This window comes from Carassius auratus, chromosome 25 (assembly GCF_003368295.1).
Source record: "Carassius auratus strain Wakin chromosome 25, ASM336829v1, whole genome shotgun sequence".
NCBI lineage: Eukaryota > Metazoa > Chordata > Actinopteri > Cypriniformes > Cyprinidae > Carassius > Carassius auratus.
Genome location: NC_039267.1, coordinates 15,924,414 through 15,945,941, shown reverse-complemented (window position 1 = coordinate 15,945,941; position 21,528 = coordinate 15,924,414). Strand labels below are relative to the sequence as shown.

Genomic DNA, 21,528 nt, shown 5'->3' with positions numbered 1-21,528 from the left:
ACCTGCCACTTATCTATGAATATAATTATTCATAAATGACTTACATAATTATAATAAGTTGATAATAAAAGTCTTTGATTTGAGGGTGCTAATAATTGCTTGTTTTTACAATTGAGATTTTGAAAAAGATATATATATTGTTTATTAAATATTTTGACATTCATTTCGACATTTCAAAATCATTCCAGATATTTTCATCTCTCTCTCATACACAGTATATTTTTTAAACTAGTGTGTTAAAATTTAAGCCCACGGCAACAAAGCCTGAAGAACTGCCTGTTTTATTATGTATTTTCATTTTTAAGAATGAAAACCTGTAACATTTTATTATGCTATAATTATATGCATTGCATTAATTTAGCATTGCTTTTCAAATATCTCTCTCTCTCTCTCTCTCTCTCTCTCTCTCTCTCTCTCTCTCTCTATCTCTATCTATCTATCTATCTATCTATCTATCTATCTATCTATCTATCTATCTATCTATCTATCTATCTACCTCTCCATCTATATACCTGCTTTAGACATCTTAGATTTGCATTCTGCATCATAAAATCAGTAACTCACCATAAGAACTAAGCCGGTGTATTGTAGTAATCAATGGTAATAATCAAGTAAAAACAATTTTATAAATATTGATTTGTGGAGGAAAATACTTCCATGCACAACCATATTTTTGAATATAAAAACATTAAACAAAACAAAAAATCGTTGTGACTTCAATATTGACACTGAATTACTAATCTTCAATTATTGGGGAGGTCCTTCTATTCTTAGATTAATTACAGCAAGAGAGTTAATATAGTGTTCTGTCGCCACCTAGTGTAGTGAATAGATCAAAACTTGACAGCCATCCATCAGGTCAGAATATATACTGTTGGTTGCATATATTGATGTTTCCTTAAATATGGACACTGTTAAGAAATAAAAGTGTCTTTTAGATATAGTTTTTTGTTTTGTTAATATTTTAGATTTTTTTCTTTTAATTTAAAAGTTTTATTAATTTTGTGTATTATTTGTATTCGTTTTTTAAATGTCTGGATGGTTTTCTTCATTTTTATTTCAGTTGTAGTTTGAGTTATTTTAGTAGGTACATCAAGATAAATTAAATGTAAATGACAAATGTTGCCCTGTCAGCTATCAGAAATAAATAAGCTTACGTTTTTATATATTCTTTTATTTTCAGACACATTTACTTTATCTCAAGTAATGAGCTCTGTATTTGTTTGTATTAGTAAACTATAACCCCGCCATAATAATGAAAAAACGTTTTAAAAGTATTTTAATACATTTCTTCACAAATTGAATCTCACATCCCTCAATTATCTAATAAACACCCATTAAAACTTTCCACTTTAAAAAATCTAAAGTAAGAAATACGTTATTGTTAATGTACTTTTTCCATTAAGCTGGCACTAATATGTACTTCAATCTTAACATCCATTTCTGAGCTCATTCGTGACTTTTAATAATCAACCCGGGAGACTTTTATTTTGAATACGATCAACATTGTGCCCGGATGTTGTGTGTGCTATTGAGTCAGACTTCACTTTAATTTACCCGACGCTTCCAAAAGAAGAATGACGGCCGGTTTAAGCAACAGATGAGATGGGTCTACGGAGTTTGTCAGCTATTAATACCGTCCTCTAAACTGCTATTGACCGGTTTAAACGCTTTGCTCTGATCGACACGCATTTCTCAACGTTATATGTGTTTAACTGACAGCAACCTTGCTGTTAGAAGGAAACGGGAGAGGAAAGCGTCAGACTGCGCACTGCTGGCCCTCTAAACACACTCTCATCGGGGACTTCACTCAAAAGGGCAAGATTGTTTTACAACATACCTGATATGGCCACACCAATGCTTGCATTTTAAACACACAGTCTGTTATAAGTATTAACATTAATCAGATATATCAAAGACTATGTGAAGTCGATGTTGATTGAATACCACGGTTTGTTTTTCGTGCAAACGCTTGTTTTCTTGCATTTCTGCTGATCGATTGTCATCGATCACACGTCGATGATGGCCACAGATGCAGTAGCGACTGGAGAAGTCTCAAACCAGAGAGACTCGAGCGATCTGAACGCCAACAGAAGTAACCCAGAGTCAGACACACCCAGCCGGACATCTGAGACGCCAGAAAACAGAAACATAACTAGCCCGTTATCGTTATCATCCCCATCGGTTCACTCCGAGGAAGATCCACCTCAGGATTCCAGAGCAAGGGATGATCCGCTGGAGAACGGAGACCTTCCGGTCCGAACAGGAGAAACGCCGCAGGAAGAGACTCCAGACAATAGACAGAAACAAGGCGTGAAGACTTCAACTCCTGTGAGAGAGCCGCACACACTCTCCTCTCCTGAAGAACACAACAGAAGGTAACGGGGACACTGTCTGTGTCTCGAAAACAAGCTATGCTTTAGGACTGTCACTTTAACATTCCTTGAACATGCTACACTTTGGGCTCCTATGACTGCTTTTGGTCTGATGGACTAAATCTGACTACACGAAATTAGCAGCAAGAAAAGCTTTAACTAAATCAAACGTTTGTCTCTCCTTAAAGGAGTAGTTCAGGCATAAATTAACATTTACTCACACTCAGGCCATCCAAGATGTAGATGAGTTTGTTTGTTCATCTGAACATATTTGGAGAAGTTTAGCATCACTTGCTCTCTGGTGCAGTGAATGGGTGTTTTAATCAAATAGTTCACTCAAAAATCGAAATTTGCTAAGAAATTACTTGCCTTAAGGTCATCCAAGATGTAGATGAGTTTGTTTCTTCATCAGAACAGATTTGGAGTGACGTAACATTACATCACTTGCTCACCATTGGATCCTTTGTAGTGAATGGGTGCCGTCAGAATGAGAGTCCAAACAGCTGATAGAAACATCACAATAATCCACACCACTCCAGTCCATCATTTAAAAAGTGAAAATCTGCATATCTTCCCCCTTTCGACTGTATCAACAGTTAAAATCATACTACAATCAGGCTTGGGAGGGTTACTTTAAAAATGTATTCCGTTACAGTTACTAATTACTTCATAAAAAAAGGATTCAGTAATGTAATCCAAGTAACACAATAATGGGGCGGTCACACTGCACTTTTCTCTCCATTGACTTCCATTCATACGCATCTGAATGCGTCAGACCGGAAACGCAAGCTTATGCAAAATATTTCGCTGCGTTCCAAAGTTCAAGTTTAGTGAACTCTGACCTGCGAATTCGCATCACGTGAAGATATGGGACCAAGGGGCAAGGAACTCGACCGGAAGTTGAAGTCGGGTGGGGGCTGCCATCTTTTAGCAGAACTTCACTTGCGTTAACATTCCCATTGACTCCCATTCATTTTGGCGTCACTTTGACAGCGAATAACTTTACATCTGAGGTGTTTAAAGACTCTGTTTGTCCATTATTTATTTCTAAAGATACACGACAATGTATAAAGGGCTCCATTACCTTCTATGTTACATTATGGCCCCGTATAAACAGTTTTTGTAAAAAATAGGCTAACGATTGCGTCATAACCACTCGGCTCTCTGTCGCATTACCGTACAGACAGGTGGAGAAGCTCGCAGGCAATTAACTTAATATGGCGTACTGGCGTTACATTTTAAAATACTATACAAAATAATTAATCAGAATACTTACTCCTGCTCACTCAGGACAAAGAACTCCCCGCTCAAGCTCGCCGTCTCTGCAAGATTAACGATGGCAGTGTGCACGCACAGCTACTAGAAGATTTACATCTGTCAGACAGGTTGCTGACGTCGTCAAGCTTCGTTTGAGTCTGCGCGTCAGAAACGGAAGTGCTAAAAAACGCTATAACTGGGCTTCATTTGTCTCAATTGAGTTCCAATGGGGTCGCTGTGTCCATTTCTTTTACTGTCTATGTGTGGGACCAGTAGAAGATCGATACGTCACTGCGTGACCTCTCTATACAGAAATTCAAAAATGAAGGAAGCGCTATATAACTTTAGCTGTAGAGCACCGTCCTATTTTATATAATACATATTTAAAAGATTATATAAAAAAAAAGAAGCTGCATGGTTTGTAGTGTCAACAGGAAACAGGAACATATGATACATTTGAATGAGGACGCTTTATAATGTTTTATTGCTTAGGGTGTGTGTATATATATATATATATATATATATATATATATAGAGAGAGAGAGAGAGAGAGAGAGAGAGAGAGAGAGAGAGAGAGAGAGAGAGAGAGAGAGAGAGAGAGAACAATATAAAAGGCTTTCGAGCACATATTAATCCATGTTGTGATAATTGAGGAGAGACCGTTTTATCTTGCTCCCGCCCATATTTGCAGCGGCGTCCGAAATAATTTTGCACATTTAAAGTCTAGTGTGACCGCGCCTTAAGAAAGTAATGTAACTGATTACTTTTGGATTACTTCTGGATTACTTCAAGGTCAAATATTATTTCTTTAAAAACAACAACATTTATTAATTAAGAATTTCACAGCCCTGAATTAATATATATGTAAAGGACTATACAGACATCTAGTGCATGGTATTGGTATTACAGATTATTTTGTTTTATTTTGAAGAAAATATAATAAGAAAGAATTTTAAGGAAATGTTTCTTCAACAGGTAAATAGAGAATACAATTCATTTTTTTTTTTATGAAAATATAAGAACAATGTTTAGACAATGGAAAATGTTTCTTCAAAAGGAAAATAGAGAATAACATTTATTTATTTTTTATCTTTGCAAATATAAAACTAATTTTTAAAAGTGCAAATGCTCCTTTAGGTTGGATGTCGAATCCTTCGATGAAGAAAGTGTTTTCTTTGCTGGAAGGCACAGTTTGCACTGTACAACGTTGTTTGCAATTTCTTATTTTTAAACAAAATAGCAGCGGAATTTCCATGAAATTAACGCGTTTTTGCAGCAGTGATTCAATCTGCGTCGGAGGAGATTGTAGACAGCTGTTATTTGCGCATGCACCAACGGGTGGCACACGTGACTCGCGTGAGTCATTAATCAAGCTGTGCTTAATATAGTGTTATTATGCCAAAATACTGATTTATTTAGTTTTAAATTAAACCATTGTAATCCCGAAAGTATTCCCCCTTTTTTCAAAATGTAACTATAATCTGATTACTACGTTTTTTTTGGCCTAACTGTAACTGATTACAGTTACTGGATTTTTGTATCCTGATTACGTAACCCCGTTACATGTATTCCGTTACTCCCCAACCCTGACTACAATATAGTTATTTTGATCTAATCAATTGACATTAATTTCATTATAATTTTATGACTGAAAATGCGGTATCTAGTAGTGTCTCACGTTTTACTCCACCCTGTTATTACATCTTTTTTTCTCTTATAAAAAAGTAACATTATTTAAAATTTTGATTCACTGGAAGTAAAATCATTTTAAGCTTTCTACCACATGAAGGGGGGGCCAAATAAATTCACTAAATGTTTTGCACACTGACTGCATCAAACTGAGCCGTTCAACCCTAACTATAACTAAAGTTATTATAAGAAAATACTCTGAAGAGTTAAATCTAAAACAATTTCAATTAACTGAAATAAAGCTGAAATAAACTAAAATATGAATAATAAAAAAAAATGGAATGTAGAAACTTAATTATAAGTACTAAATTTACAAAAACAAAAAATAAGGCAAAATAGAAAATTTGAAACAAACTAATCAAAGTGACGAAAGCAAGTAACACAACAAACTTAAAAATAATAAAAAAGCTACTTTGAAATCTTGAAAAAAATGCTATGATAGTATGAAAAAGATACTAAAAGAACACATTTTGATGATTTAGTCTGTTTGATTTTAATATTAATCTAATGTTTACTGCTGGAAAATTGCAAAGTCGCCAAAATCAAGTGTTTTTTTTAGGCACATACAAAATGGTGCTAACAGTGTATTATTATATAATGCGGTTATTGTCACTTAAAGTAGGTGTGGTGGTGACATACAAAACATACGCCTGTAGGTAATGCATTCATAACAGTGTCTAGGTGTGTACAGTCTATTGTCATGTGCTTAGTCTCAGGTGTGTACATAGTTACTGTAAAAAAGAAAAAAAAAAAAAAAAATATATATATATATATATATATATATATATATATATATATATATATATATATATATATATATATATATATATAATAATAATTCTCTGTGTGCAGCTTTATTAGGTACATTAATCTGAGTCCAAGTCTATGATTCTGCTTCATAATGACAGGTTTAAGAGTTTGAATCCTTTACTTAAAATCTCATTCAGAATCTCAGAAATATGTCACCCAAGAATGAAAATTGTTGTTTATGTTCAGTGAAAGTCAGTGGAGTTTAAAGTTCTTTTAGACCCCATTGACTTTCATTGCATGGCCAAAAACAGTTGAAACATCCTTCAAAAGATCTTCTTTTGTGTTCATTTATTTATGCAATACTTTAGCAAAGAAACATGCGGTGTTGTGTCCCATGACACGACAGTGTGAACTGTTGAAGATCTCTTCTGGGAGGGTGGGATAAAGAGCGGGAGACGTTCCTCCTGGAGGAGTATGAGGGATACCACATGGATGGCATTGCAATTAGCTCCCGTCCTCAGTTAACCAGTGTCTCACATCTGAGCGCCAGCCTCTTTTTGAAATGACTAAACAGCTGGTGGATGAATGACTCTTTTGCTGAGCCTTATTCATTAAAATCAGAAGACAAAACAGCCTGTACACACACAAAACACACGCAAATAACCGGTTGATGGGAATACAAGATATTTTTAGATTATGAAAGCAAAATTTACTTAGAAAAACTTGGTTGAATGTGACGTAGGATGTTTGACTTTGTTTACAGTAATGTGCATGCATACTAGTGTTGTCACGGTACCAAAATTTCAGTATTCGGTACCGATACCAGTGAAAGTCCATGGTTCTCAGTACCAATTTCGGAACCAAAGCAAAACACAAAAATATACTAATTAAAAATGTTTAATTAAAATTAAAAAACTTTTTATCACTAAAATAAAACCAATGCCATTCTTTATACTTATTTACAATTGTGAACCGGTTCGATATGATACACTGATGTCACGGTTCCGTTCGGTACGGTTCGGTACGTTTTAGATACAGCAAAATGTAAAAACATCTCAACTTTTCAGAATGCCACAAGCGCACCACGGGTCATGTGACAAGAACTAACCAGCTTCATCCTTTCCCGTAACAACGTTGAAAGCTCAGCCAAGATGAAGGAACAGCTGATCATAGTTGTATATGGATTGCAATTTTGAAATAAATTCAGAAGCAGAGCTAGCCTACTGCAAGCGATTTTTAGAGCTGCAAATCCAATTATCCTTTGCTGAAATTTCCGCATCTTCATGAAGAGAGCACGTCATTGTTGGTTAGCAAAGGCAGACGCCTCAGGGGCGCTTCTGCCCTAGCGCTTTGGAAAGGAGGAGAATGACGCGCCTAGCGGTTTCCACGCGTTTTTAGGCATGATATGTGAACGGTAAATAGTAAGGTCTCATATCCGCGGCTATAATGTAAATGTAACGTAAGCCTACCAATCGCCGCTGTCATGTCTTTTGCCCTGTTTGAGTCAGTTGGAAATATCTGTCTAAATGCTGCAGGCATAGTTTGTTTGCGTGTATGTTTCTCCTTTTTTTGTCTTTTCCCAGATACTGACACACTGGTGATGTCGGCGTAAATGAGTTTACATGTTTCAAGTATTCCCGCTGGTGTTTTTTTTTTTTTTTTTTTTTTTTTCGCTGGCAGATGCAACCGTTGTTTTTTTATCCACCCTTCTCTTGCCATCACCATTATAGCTTACAGGGAATCCAAAGTGCACCCAAACACCAGACCTGTTGGTTATTGGAGGATCTTCTATTTCTGGTCTGTTAAACGCATTGGCTATTTTGCAACGAGCCTTCAGCGCGTACTGAGTGAGCGAGCGCCTGCTGAGTAGCCTAACATAAACATATAAGATGGTGTTTTTTTCTTCTTTGGGGGTGTCAGGGGCATTGCCTGTTACGTCGTTTGGGTTATTTGGCTACCTTGTTGAACCAAATCATTATATTTAACTTTATTTTATTTTTTTTTCAGATATAATTAATTAGTTCAACGAACCGTTCGGTACATAATGCGTACCGTGTACCGAACCGAAAGCCTCGTACCGAACGGTTCAATGCGAATACGCGTATCGTTACACCCCTAATATATATATATATATATATATATATATATATATATATATATATATATATATATATATATATATATATATATATATATATATATATGCATTTACCAAAGTATGCAGTTGAGTGCACTGCATAGAATACTGTATCCCAGCTTGCAATACACTCAGCATTATATAGGAGGCATTCCCGAACTTCCCACAACTTAGTCTTGTTTATGTTTATATAAAAATACGGCATGCAGTTGCATCAAACAATGTTATAACTTATAAACATCATTCGATGTGAAATGAGCTACTCCCATTTGCTTCCCAGTCTGTTTCAGTCTGAACATGAGGATGAAGCTCATGAGAATGAATTCGGTTTTCTGTAGTTTGTGCTCTTGAGTTACATTCAGAATAACAGATTTTCAAACATTGGATCAAGTGTTTATTAATACTTTATTTGAGAAGCGTCGCACCCTGTGAGTGATCTCACTGTGAAATGACTTTAGTTCTAAGAAGAGCGGCATCCTAATCTGCTGCATTTCTAAGAAATTAGAGCGGGTTTCTTCTCTACGGTGATAATTTTGACCTTTTGAGAACACTCCAAGAATTTCAGGCCTTTCCAGTCACCACCCAAATCTTTCCCCAAAGAAGGTGAAACTCTTTTGCCTACTTCCATTCATAATCGAACTTATCTCGTATGTGACATGATTCAATGTGTATCAAGTCCTCAGGAGTTTACATGCCTTTGTATTGGAGATTAACTCACCAAAGAGGCCCACATTTTTGTTGGATTTTTGTTCTTGTGTCATAAGCTGTGATATTCTGTGTCTTGAGGTGCAGTGGTGGCATTAAGCAGTTTGAAGCTATTTCTCAGTTACTAAAGCTGTTTGTAGCTCTGTGATGAATCAGCCGGTGTCAGATTTGGACTTCTGGAATCTTTCTTTCAACTCAGACGTATTGGGTTTTTAGTGAGTGAATAACATGCTATGAACTAGGGCTGTTTTAACGCCAGAATGGCTCCCAAATGGTTCATTCTTTTTTTTTTTATCCTTCAGTTTTGAGCACCAGGAGTCAGTTGCTACCACGGAGGCACGGCTGAGAATGGAAGGGGTGGAGCTAAAGGAGGAGTGGCAAGATGAGGACTTCCCCAGGTAGGCTGTTAAGACGTGTATATGAAAGTGGTGGGTGGTATGACCAAAATGGGTTTTTTTTTCATGATAAATTGCAAGATGCCTTACCATTTAAATGGATGGGGTCATTAAAGGGCACCTATTAGACCCTTTTTACAAGATGTAATATAATGTAATGATGAGAGCCAGTGTTCAACTGCTGAGGGAGAAAACTATATGAATGCAGGGCTGTCAGTCAAAGACTGTGGGCGAGGCCTAAACAACGTGATGTCATATTGCTTAGAGAATCAAAAGGGCAGACCTAGTGGGGGTGATTTGGTTTAATGGGGTTTCAAATAAGGAGTGGGTGGATTTTTATCATTGTAGGGTGGTTGTGTTCAACCTGCCAACACACATTTATGTCCAACTCTGTGTAAAAGTAGATTTTGCATTATAGGAGGCCTTTATGATTTGAAGAAAATAGTTTTGTTCAGCCAGGACGCATTGAACTTACCCAAAAGTAAAATCAGAAACGTTTACATTCGCACAAATTGCGATTTCAAATAAATGTTGTTCCATTTAACTTTTTTTTTTTTTTCAAAAGAATCCTGAAAAGTCCTTTCCATGTTTTCCACAAAAATATTATTTATTGATGTTTTCAACATCTATATAATAGAAAAATCAACATATTAGAATGATTTCTGAAGGATCATGTGACACTGAAGACTGGCGAAATGATGCTGAAAATTCAGCTTTGTATGACAGGAATACTGGTAAATTGCATTTTGAAATATGTGTTTTTTTAAGCTGTAATACTTTTTGTAAAATTTTTATTGTATTTTTATTGTTTTTAATGTATTTTTGATCAAATAAATGCAGAGCTGAGTTTTCATCCCCCTAAAAAATTGTATATTGCATAAATGGACAATAACCATTTATAATATTATTATTTTTATAGAAAATATCATATTAATAAATTATAATTATTAATTGATAATTATTGCAGATTACTCAATTGACAAATTAAAGATATTCCATTTGATTTGATTTTTTTTTCTTATTTTAATTTGGAAATTAAAAAATATCTGCACTCTAAATAAATATAATAATAATAATAATAATAATAATAATAATAATAAATTTGTTACATTTATGTAGCACTTTTTGTGGGTACTCAAAGTACCCCATTAAAAACTTGGTTAAATAGCCTTTTTAATGTTAAAATTCATAGCAGGGGAGAAGAAAACCAAAATGAGTGCAAGAAAAGCTTCTCACCCAACTTATTAATGAAAACAAAGATATAATCAAAGGAAAAATTGAGTTGGGAATGGATAACCTCCAAAACCCCAAAAAGCTGCTTGAGAAAACGTATATGTGCAGTGTTTCAAAAATGTTTACTTTTCGAGGAAGATTGCCGGCAAGAGCCATATTACCCCTGCTGAAAATAAATAAATAAATAAAACAATAGAAACCATAACATGATTCTTTATGGTTTTACTGGTTATAATGGAAATTTTACTGGTTTTAATGGTAAATGTAATGGTGCCTGTGGGTCTCTACTGGTAATTGGTTACGTTCTATAGGTGGCTTGTTAAAACCACTGAATCCTAATTCATTTTTTAATTGTTTTAATGGTTTGTTAGTTGTGGTAAGTTGTGGTTTGTTTGTAATGTTTATAATGGTATTAGTAGAGGAAACCATTAGAATTTCTGTGATAGTGTTTTCAGCAGGGAGGATAGTTTGTGATTTGGTCTTAGTGACTTTGGAGTTTTCTTCCTTACTCCTAAAATTTCACAGATTTAGAAGCTAGTTTTAGCACTAAAATGCTTTGTGAATTAACTTTTGAAAAAAAAAAAAATTAAGTTTGACACGCCCATTATTTTTTGCGATTTTCTCCTAAATCGCCAAGTTATGAGCTACTTTTAGCCTTGAGATGTTGTGTGAATATGGGTCCTGGTTTAAATGATAGCAGATTGTAAAGTATATTACGATAAGTTTCAAATGCGTTTTATTTGGCTTGCCAGGCCACTCCCAGAAGAGGAAGATATGCATCTTGATGAGGAGCTTTTCACCAGGTCTTCTGGTGAAGGAGCACCTGGTAAGCCTTAATCATAGACATTCTCAAATATATGGAATATGTAGAGACATCTATACATGTATCACTAGCTCAGGAAACATTATGAGCAATTAATATTTTTTTGCAATGGCAGCTTCACAGTCTTATGGACTAAACAGTGCAAAGAAAACCAAAAAGAAGCTTTTGGCTCCGGACATCAGCCTAAACCTAGACCACAGTGAGGGTTCAGTCCTTTCAGATGAGCTGGATGATAGTACAGAACTGGACCTGGACGACATAGACACCCCTTCAGACAACAGCAACGAGTTTGAGTGGGAAGGTATGACTGTGGTTGAACCTTTACATGTTGATAGTTTAACTTTATGTAATCCTAACAGCAACTAATCGGCTTAATTAGTCATTGTGCAGCCATTCAAACTCATGTCTTTCTAATCCTGAAGAAATGTTCCTTACTCACTAACATTAGAGATCTTTTCAGGGACCGGCTTTGTGTAATAACTTAGTTAAACAGTATTGTGTGTTCTTGTTTTGTTTTTCTGTCCCGCTGCTCTCTTCTCTCTTTCCTGGAAGGATTGTTTCTTCTCATTGGTTTGCGTCAGGCCGCTGGCCTGCGGTTAGTGGTAAGGTTACCCGACTGGATGTTTTTCTCCCTGATCAAGTTCTACAGCATTGATTTCATTTCCTTTTTGTTATATCACCCTTTGGTTTGGTTTGATACAGCACAACAAATCAGATGTTACCCATTGTTTTTGTGTGGAGAATGTTAATGGTTGGATTTTTGATTTGTGCATGTTTTTTCCTTGAATCTCATCAGATCTGATCCTATTAATCAGCCTCATTTTGGTGTCCCGATCAATTTTTTTACATTTTTTAAATTTTATTTTATTTTTCAATGCTTGAAATGAATCGCTTTGAATTTAAAGGCAAAAGCAGCCTTCCATTGTGAAAATTAGTTATCATTTTAGCATTTGTTTAAAAAGCATACCTTTTTATTTATTTATTTTTGACCTACTTCAGTATATCTATTTTTTAGTACATCTTTATCTGTAATTTCATCATTGCTTGTTCTGCTGAAAGCATTTATGGAAAATGAAAATATACTTTCATTTTTCTTTTGAATCGTGTTTGTCTTATGTAATTTAATTTAACGATAACTGCATTTCTTACATTTTAAAATGTTTTAACTTTGTAGTTAAAATTATAATCAAGAACTTAGCATGCTCTAGTATGTTAGCAGACACATTAAAATACTTTAAGATGAATGATTATATGACTCCTGAAAGTCCCTTATGAGTTTTATTATAGTAAAAGAGTAGTAACCCTTCTTTTTTTGGCATTATGATTACCATTTGTACAACCGCAGATACTATGATCAGACTACGGTTAAGTGTAACAAAGCAAAGGTTAATTTGTAGTCAACATAGTTAAACTATATTAACCATGTTTTGGGGTTTTATTTGTAGTTAAACCATAGTTATTTTTCTTAAGGGAGTTTACTTTTTATTTCATAAATATTGTTATCTGAAAGTACACTTTTTTTTTTTTTTTTTAAACGCACTTTAAAGTTTTAAAGTGCACTACAAATGCACATTCAGTATAATTAACTGCACTTTTCAAAAGGGTTTTTACATCATGTATCTATAATGAGCTGTTAAAATCATGTATATATTGAAAACTAGTGAAAACTATGTAAGTAGGGTTGTATTAGCATTAGCTCTGTTTCAAAACCTAGCTAGCTGCCTTGCTGTCTGCTGTGTTAATTACTGTCTACATAGGCAGGGACCTTCTTAGACATTATACCAATCAAATTTGTCTAATATGAAGAGTTCAAAGAAGTTACCCGCACTGGATTTCTATAGTCTTACATTAGCATGTTGCTAAGCTAGCAGCTACATACTTTTAAATAAAATAAATTATGAAAATACACTGCACATACAAAAATACTTACAGTTTCAGTCATACTTCAATACACATCTATATGACCTTAAATGTTCAATTTTGGTTTTATAATGCCGTTGTTCCTAACCCTGGTCCTGGAGGCACCCCAACATTTTACACGTTTCATGTCTCCTTAATCAAACACACCTAATTAAGGTCATGAGTCCAATTGGTACAGACTCCAGGACCTGAAATTGGTATTTCCTAGAAAGGAGACATGCAAAATGTGCAGTGTTGAGGTGCCTCAAGGACCAGTGTTGGGAACAATGCTCTAATGTAGTATGTGATTGTCTCATTGAAAAAAAAAAAATATATATATATATATATATATTAATTATAATAAAAAAAAAAAAAAAAATTGTAGCTTTTTTTTTGTTTGTTTAATACTCATTTGTTTGGCTGCTTGTTTTGGCATACAGAAACCAGTACACAGAGTTTTAATCTGTACCTTGTTTTGTGCTCCTAGGAGTTTTATAGTTGGGTTTGCTGAATTGAAAGACCACAGGACAAGTGTATTTATTTATTCATTTAGTTTTATTTATTGATTTATTTTTTGGAGCTGTGAATCAGCAAAGCATCATTCCTGATCAAATAAATGCACTGAACACTTTAAGAAAACAGTGCACATGCATTCAAAAATAACCATTATTTAATCAAATAAACCCTTTATTTCTCTTGTCAGATGACCTCCCGAAACCCAAAAACACGGACCTGCTGCGTAAAGGAGTGGAGTCAGTGCAAGAGTTCACCAACACGGAGGAACGGGAGGAGGGCCGTCACTGGAGAGTCTTCCGCATCGGAGAACAGGAGCACCGGGTGGACATGAAGGCCATTGAGCCCTACAAGAGGGTTATCAGCCACGGAGGTCCGTGACCGCACCTTTCCACACCAATGTGTCCTGTCTGTTATCTACACAAGGATGTTTTCTGTTCTGTTCAGGAAGTCAACTTGTCAGTGGGTGAAACTGAAAACATTCAGAGCAGTTTGATGGTGTTTAGCTGCATTCTGATTCTCAAAATGGTGCTTCTTATCTTTTAGAGCATTACTGTGGCATTTATTGTAATTTATAACACCACAGACCTTTTCCAGATCATCTCTTAGTCAGAGGAGCCTGATCCCATCTTTATTTCCTCTTTTTCCACTTCCTCCCCCTCCCTTTTGCCCTCTAACAGCTGTCGCTTTCATTCAGTATGCTTCTTTTGCATGTTGTTACAAAATGAACAGTTGCACAGACATAGAGCTGTTGATTCAAATGAATTGGATTGGTCAACTTGCGTAATTGCTGTAAAAACACAGCTAAAGTTCACATGTTTGCCAGTAGCCACTTTCAAACATGCTTCCCCTTTTCTCAGGTTACTATGGTGATGGATTGAATGCCATAATCGTTTTTGCCGTTTGCTTTATGCCTGAGAGCAATCAACCGAATTACAGATACATCATGGACAATCTTTTCAAGTAAGTTCTAGGTGGCTGTTTTCACATGGTTTATTCTGGTCAATATCCCTTTAAAACAATAAGAGACGTCCTGTAAAGCGATCGTATTGGAAAAATTTGGTGTAGAAACTATTTTATCTCAGAAATTGCTAGTTAATCCCTATTTAATTACTATACATTGCCCTATTTAATTACAAAGAAACATCAAGTAACGCATTATTAGTATTAGTATTTTCTTGTAAAATGCACTCCAATAATCAGCTTTTAAAGTTTTTACATTACAATCCATTGCCGAATAGTCTCTGCAAAGTATTGCATAGACAGCACTGATGAAATTAAGGCACTTATTTTGTTGCTATTAAATGCTTCCAACACAATTGGAATTCAATTTGGACTTATGAAAACCTGTGTACATTTTTTAATCTGGTCAACAAAATGACAACAAAAAGTCACCCACATCTTGGAAATATCCTGGGGGTAAGCAGATAAACATAACATTTTCATTTTTGGGTGAACTATCCCTTTAACTAGCATGTCTAGCAGTCACATTTACCATTGTTTGGTGAATTTGTTTTTTTTATCTTGGGGAAATCCAGTCATTTCAACAAGAATGTGGAATTGTGTGTGTGATGTGAAAGATTTCTTCCTCATGCAAATTCAATGCCAACAGAAAGCTGCTTGGTTTGAAAGCAACTGCACTATTGCCAACAGCCGAGGGAATTTTTTGCCCCAAATTTCTCTATTGTGGCCACACCTTAAGTTTGTTAGGACAAGTCCTCACCTGATGCCTCAAATCTTATGTGGTTTCCCAACTAACGTTTTGTGTGTCATTCAGGTATGTCATAGGAACTCTGGAGCTTCTTGTAGCTGAGAACTATATGATTGTATACCTGAATGGAGCCACTTCACGCAGAAGGATGCCCAGTGTGGGCTGGCTCAGAAAATGCTATCAGCAAATAGATCGAAGGTGAGAATCTCATTCAGTATTAACTATCACCCTTAATTTTTGAGTGAACTGTCCCTTTAAATTGCTCATTCTGTTTTTATCTTCAACTTCATTTTGTTCCAACCCCAAATAACCCAGAAAAGCAATATCAAACAAACAGATGTTAAACTATCTATAATGTATGGGAACAAAATAAAGTAATGATAATAAATGTAAATCAAAATGCATTATATTAATCTATTTTGTGTACGGTTTCCTAAATAGTATTAATAGAAATATTTATTTTCAGTATGAATAAGTCTACATTTATGTTTGCACCACAATGTTCTGATACAGGTTAAGGAAGAATTTGAAGTCTTTGATAATAGTGCACCCATCCTGGTTTATTCGCACCCTCCTGGCCCTCACAAAACCTTTTATAAGGTCAGTCCTTTTCTAGTTACCTTCAGATATATTTTAATATGAACTGAAGTCCTGCAATGACTTTATAAATGCATTATTCAATGTATCGTTTTCCAATTACAGCTCAAAATTTAGCCAGAAAATCAAGTATGTGTTTAGCCTGACAGACCTGGCTGAGCTCGTCCCGATGGAGTACGTTTCCATTCCAGACTGCATTAAACAGTAAGTATCCCTTTATTATGCCCTACTGCTTCCTTCTTTTTTTTTTAAGCAGGAAATGATCAGTTTCTACTGTCCGTTCATTACTCTGTTTAGACAAGCTATGTTAAATGATTACCTTCTGAATCCGTACTTAAGTTTCCATACTGTTCTCCTCTCTGCAGGATTTTAGCTTTGTAATTATTTTACCGAACGTCTGATATGCTCCCAAGTACTAGCTGCTGTTGGCTGTTCAGAAACTCTCTATGCCCTAACCCTTCTTCCTGCCTTTCCTCTAAGGTTTGACGAAGAAAAAAATAGGAAAAAACATAAAAGGTATCTGTATTTTCATTCCAGAGATCCCTGTCGTATCTCTGTTGACCTTGCCTGAATTGCACGAAACTAACAATTAATCGTTTGGCTTTATTAAGTGCACACCTACACTTTGTCACTGGACCAGAAATTGCTTTTTTTAGCTTCCTCTTTAATTGTTATCAAGATGCTTAATATTTTGTGTGCCATCTAACTATAATCATTCGTTATAAATGCAGCTGTTTTGCACTTTAACTCAATTGAGCACAATTTGTCACTTATTTCTAAAGCAAACATGCTCTGACTTGCTCTAAAATTCCTGCATTGGCCTTTATTATTAAATTTTTCTGAGGTGAGACGTTTTTGTCCTGTCGCTATTGCCGTTCCAGTTTTCTTGCTGTTCACCATAAAAAATAGAAAGCATCCAAAGCAGTTAAAATGCATGCAAGTTTATTAATTATTTTAAATAAAAACTTTTAAAAAATAAATACATTTCTTTAATTTTATTTGATAAAATGTACAGTGGGGTTTAAAGGATTAGACAAGATTTTTTTAAAGGAAAAAAACTGATTCTGCACTTTTTCTTTCCTATTTACTAAACACATTATTTAAACTATGCAGATAATGTAACTTGTAATTAGTCATCCTGAATGCATTTTATATAAAATATATATATATATATATATATATATATATATATATATATATATATATATATATATATATATATATATATATATATATATATATATATATATATTATTTTTATCTTGTTAAAACACTTATTTATCTCTAATTCAATAAATCTCTTGCTTTTAACTCTTATCTGAATCATCCAGTAGCTGTAATTTAAATTTCATTCAGGTTTTTGGCCAAATGCACTAACTTGCTTGTGTTTTAAATGAACGTCTCACAGATTTAGATTCTGACGTCGTGTCCTCTGTTCTGCCGCTGTTAGTATGGTATGTAATTAACCACGCTAGTAAAACAGACTTTATGGTGAAGGATGTGAACAGTAAAGTCACGGGTGGTTCACATTTTTTTTTAAATGCATGCCTGGCCAATGCACATACTTACTGCTCACTGCATGTCCAACCCTACATGTGACAAAATGCATTGTGTAAACCTCACAGCGGTGATCACACGGGACAAGACGGAGCATTACGGTTTTCCACACATCAAACACTCCATAGCAACTTCCTTGTGCACAAGCTTCAGTTAAATTTTCTTCAGGAAATTTATACAGTGGCAGTTTGTACAATAAACAATGCAGAATCAACTGACTTAAGTTCTACATTCATTGATTTAAATTATCTTTTTGCTTGTGTTTGTATAACGATGTTTTTAACCTCAATCAAAAAGTTGCCTTGACTAAACCTTTGAGTGTAATGTCATGAGATCTTTTGTGACATTGTCTGTGTATTGATTTGTGTATAAACGGCTGTTGTTCCCTTTCAGCCGGTCACATCGGATGACCGACGAATTGGGACGTGACATCTCTGAGGGTTACAATATGTAACCAAGACGTTTTTTACATCAAACTGAACTGTTGGTATGGATTTGGTTCTGATTCCTATTGTTATAATTTGTTCTCCCAATTTAGGATCGACCAGGACGTGCGTGGAAAGGTGGAGATAGCCACCGCTGCAGTGCCAGAGTGAGTCGAAGAGGGAAGCTGGAAGAATCAACGAATGTGCTGGGTTACTTTTAACTGGAGAACGCAAGATCTTGATGTCATGAAAGTGCCTTTTAAAGGAGTAGTTCATCACAAAATGAAAATTCAGTCATTGTTTATGCTCTCTCGTGTCATTCTAAACACATGACTTTTTTTTCTTCTGTGTGGCACAAAAGAGGATATTTAGCAGAATGTCCAGGCTGCTCTTTTTGAAATTCATGGTCCCCATTCACTTTCATTGAATGGAAAAGAGGAGCTTTTGTGCTCCTAACAAGAGTCATATGGATTTGTAACAACGTGAGGGTGAGTAAATCATGACAGAATTTTCATTCGTGGGTGAGCTGTCCCTTTAAAGTTTTGACTGCCTGTTACGCTATGTGACTTGTGTTTTTTTCTCCCGGTTGCATTTGTGTGCCAAACACTTGTCAGATGGCATCTGATTTCTGCTTTAAACCTTTTAATAACATTTTATATGTAAAATTTCAATAAGTAGATAGTGTCAACATGTTCTAGTTCCAGTTGTATCTTGCTCTTAGTTAAGGCACTCCGTTTTCGTACTAGTCGATGATGCATGTTCTGTGTTACATTTAAATATCTATATTTATATCAAAAGGCGATCAATGAGAAAAACATAATATATTTTTATGATTGAAACATTATTTTTAGGGCCACAGTCTGCCGTTGTTTGCCATCTGCTCACTGAACATCTCATAGTTATGCCACCGTATTGTTTACTGCTGATTTGGTGTATGATTCAAGATCGTGGAGTAATGTACAAAGGAGACCGAAAGTATTTAAGCAAAAATGTATTGCACCAGTAACATTTCTTCAATTCACTTTCATTAATGGTTTGGGAGGGTTGGGGTTCTTCTTTATGTTCTTGCAAGTAAACTTCCACACAAAAATCGCATTGTCCTTGTGAATGGTCTCGCAACAGTTCAATGTTGTGTCATTTCCCTTACAGAGAACAGGACATCATAAAGTGTTTTATTAAAAGAAAAAACTCCATCAGGCTCCTTTTGAACAAAACTGAAATTTGTTTTAGGTTAGTTTGTTCCTCATGTTTTACAAAAAAAAAAAATGTATATATATAAAACAAAGGTAATTTTTATATATACATTTGCATATAGTTGTATTTATCCATTTGTGCTAAATGAAAACTAAATAATAAATTACAGGATTTCTATTCAAATGAATAAATAACACTGACAATTTTTTTAACTGCATAGACGGGTGAAGTATTACTACTGGCATCCTAAAACAATGTCTGATATTTCAACTGTTAGTAATGATTGACCATAAATAGCTTTGTACCTTAAAAAGGCTTCCATACATTTGATTGCTACATCGTCTACTTCTGGGTCAAACTTGTTTGCCAAAAGATGGTGTTGCTGCACAATCCATTTCAAGTCCCCAGCTCCATAGACACATACTGCTCTTCTGTGCATCCCAGTGCATGGTGGGTAGGGAGCCCCACTCTTTAGATCTCCTTCATGGTAGCTCCACTTCACCAGACGAGCAATTGCATTCATGTCCGACTGTTCATACTTGACGTTTGCAGGACTGGATCCTGGTACTGAAGGCATCCGCTGTAACGTAGCCCACATGTGCTCATCTGGACTGTACGTGTCTTTCTCCCATTCCATGAAGTTTTGAATCTCTTTGCTTTTGAAGATGTGCTCCACAAACTCTCTTGAAACCACAAAGTAAGCATTTCCTGAGAACATGGGGCTCTGTATTGGTGGAGGCGACTTTTTGACATCTGTCCGAGTCACAACATTCGTAACATCGTGATGATACTGCCATCGACCCTTTTTGCCCTCTACATTCTCAGACTCCAAACTGTTCTTTCCATTCAGGAGTTTTAGAGACTGAACCATTTCTGCGTTGGTTTTAATGGGGAAATCAGTGCCACATGTGTTGAGCAGATACTTCCACTGGACGGGTGACTTGAGTAGATCCTGCATGCAGTTGATGTCCGCTTGAACTCGAGACCAAGAGGCGTAGATCACATGCTCCTGTTTGCTGGCCACAAACACGTTGGTCAGGCAGGACGTAATGGCCCTTACTGCTTCTTTAAAGATCTCAGGAGACTTCTGGTCCATGTGAACACAGTACACATTGTGAGGAGTGTAAATGGCTCTCAGGAGTCTTTCAAACATCTCGATCTTCTCATGTATCACCATGGAGTAAGCAATGGGGAAATCTTTCTCCTCTTTACTGAGAGAAACCATCAGAAATCCTCTGTCTCGGATGAAGAATGGACAATCCTTGGTTGCGTTGAGGTAGAATGATTCTGATAGCAAAGATTTTCTTTTTTTAGAGGCCAGGAACTTCCTGAAAGCATCTTTGTCCACTCCATCCATGTCTCCTTGGAAAATAGCAGAACAAGCCTGTAGTTCTACAACATCCTGCTTTAGTAAGTGATTCAATTCCAGTTTGCCCTTAGAAGGGCAGTTCTTCCTTGGATAGTTCAGTAGGATGATGGACGGTGTAGTACCCAATGAAATAATAAGAATTGTTTTCAGAATCCTTGATTTATTAAATCTCATGTTCAGTTTGAAACCCAACCTGCAAGAAACTACTGCCACTGTATTAGTAAAGTATATGAAGCAGCATCTCAGGTTCATCTGGAGATGTAACTACCAAAAGTCAGGTGTATAAAGTAGTCAAGGTAGTCACCCATGAGAAAACTCTGGTTACTAGCATTCATTCCTGTGCGGTTAATTAAAAGTATTTTCCTGGGCTATAGTGGCAAAAACAAAATGAGGTCAATTTCTGTATAGACAGTTATGGTTACTAAATCTATTTAATTTTTTTACAAGTATTTAAAGAAAGAAAATTATGATGTAGTGCAAACGGCAGAGCATGTTTTCATATTACGTGGGGTAATTTGTCACAAAAAAAATCTACAACTTTATGACAGCATTATATATATATATATATATATATATATATATATATATACATACACACATACACATACACATATACATATACATATATATATATATATATATATATATATATATATATATATACACATATACATATACATATACATATATATACATATACATATATATAATTATTCATTTCGACAAATGTACCATCAATACAGACGCTGCATAGTCTTCACTGACACGCCCCTAACTCGCAAACTGGGGACTTTTCGATGTGCGTTCAACTCGTAAATACGATCTATCCCACGTGACTTGAACGCATAACAAGAAAGGGGCAAGGAACTCGACCGGAAGTTGAAGTCGGTTGGGGGCTG

The 21,528-nt window shown here is 35.5% G+C and overlaps 2 protein-coding genes across 4 annotated transcripts; one reads left to right on the top strand and one right to left on the bottom strand.

Moving 5' to 3' along the window:
• The first annotated feature begins 1,524 nt into the window (after positions 1-1,524).
• LOC113043508 (BCL2/adenovirus E1B 19 kDa protein-interacting protein 2-like) lies at positions 1,525-19,174 on the top strand. Of its 3 annotated transcripts, XM_026202945.1 has the most exons (12): positions 1,525-2,378; positions 9,216-9,311; positions 11,294-11,367; positions 11,480-11,665; positions 13,967-14,149; positions 14,637-14,739; positions 15,554-15,685; positions 16,001-16,087; positions 16,190-16,288; positions 16,565-16,600; positions 17,493-17,538; positions 18,180-18,305. In XM_026202945.1, the coding sequence occupies exons 1-11, from the start codon at positions 2,020-2,022 to the stop codon at positions 17,503-17,505; spliced, it is 1,368 nt and encodes a 455-aa protein (XP_026058730.1). In that variant the 5' UTR covers positions 1,525-2,019; the 3' UTR covers positions 17,506-17,538; positions 18,180-18,305. The 3 variants fall into 3 exon arrangements, with proteins under 3 accessions (XP_026058730.1, XP_026058727.1, XP_026058729.1); XM_026202942.1 differs by lacking the exon at positions 17,493-17,538 and having other exon boundaries at positions 18,180-19,174; XM_026202944.1 differs by lacking the exons at positions 16,565-16,600; positions 17,493-17,538 and having other exon boundaries at positions 18,180-19,174.
• Positions 19,175-19,325: 151 nt separating this feature from the next.
• LOC113043509 (beta-1,3-galactosyl-O-glycosyl-glycoprotein beta-1,6-N-acetylglucosaminyltransferase 3-like) lies at positions 19,326-21,166 on the bottom strand. Its single transcript, XM_026202946.1, has one exon. It carries the CDS (start codon positions 20,879-20,881, stop codon positions 19,496-19,498), a length of 1,386 nt encoding a protein of 461 aa, XP_026058731.1. The 5' UTR covers positions 20,882-21,166; the 3' UTR covers positions 19,326-19,495.
• Positions 21,167-21,528: the final 362 nt, after the last annotated feature.

What these genes read in the sequence shown, in the direction of transcription:
- LOC113043508 (XM_026202942.1), top strand. Translation starts at nt 2,020, where the DNA reads ATGATGGCCACAGATGCAGTAGCGACTGGAGAAGTCTCAAACCAGAGA. An exon ending in CAAGATGAGGACTTCCCCAG is followed by an intron (nt 9,312 to 11,293) that starts GTAGGCTGTTAA and finishes TTGGCTTGCCAG; the next exon opens with GCCACTCCCAGAAGAGGAAG. An exon ending in CAACGAGTTTGAGTGGGAAG is followed by an intron (nt 11,666 to 13,966) that starts GTATGACTGTGG and finishes TTCTCTTGTCAG; the next exon opens with ATGACCTCCCGAAACCCAAA.
- LOC113043509 (XM_026202946.1), bottom strand. Translation starts at nt 20,881, where the DNA reads ATGAACCTGAGATGCTGCTTCATATACTTTACTAATACAGTGGCAGTA.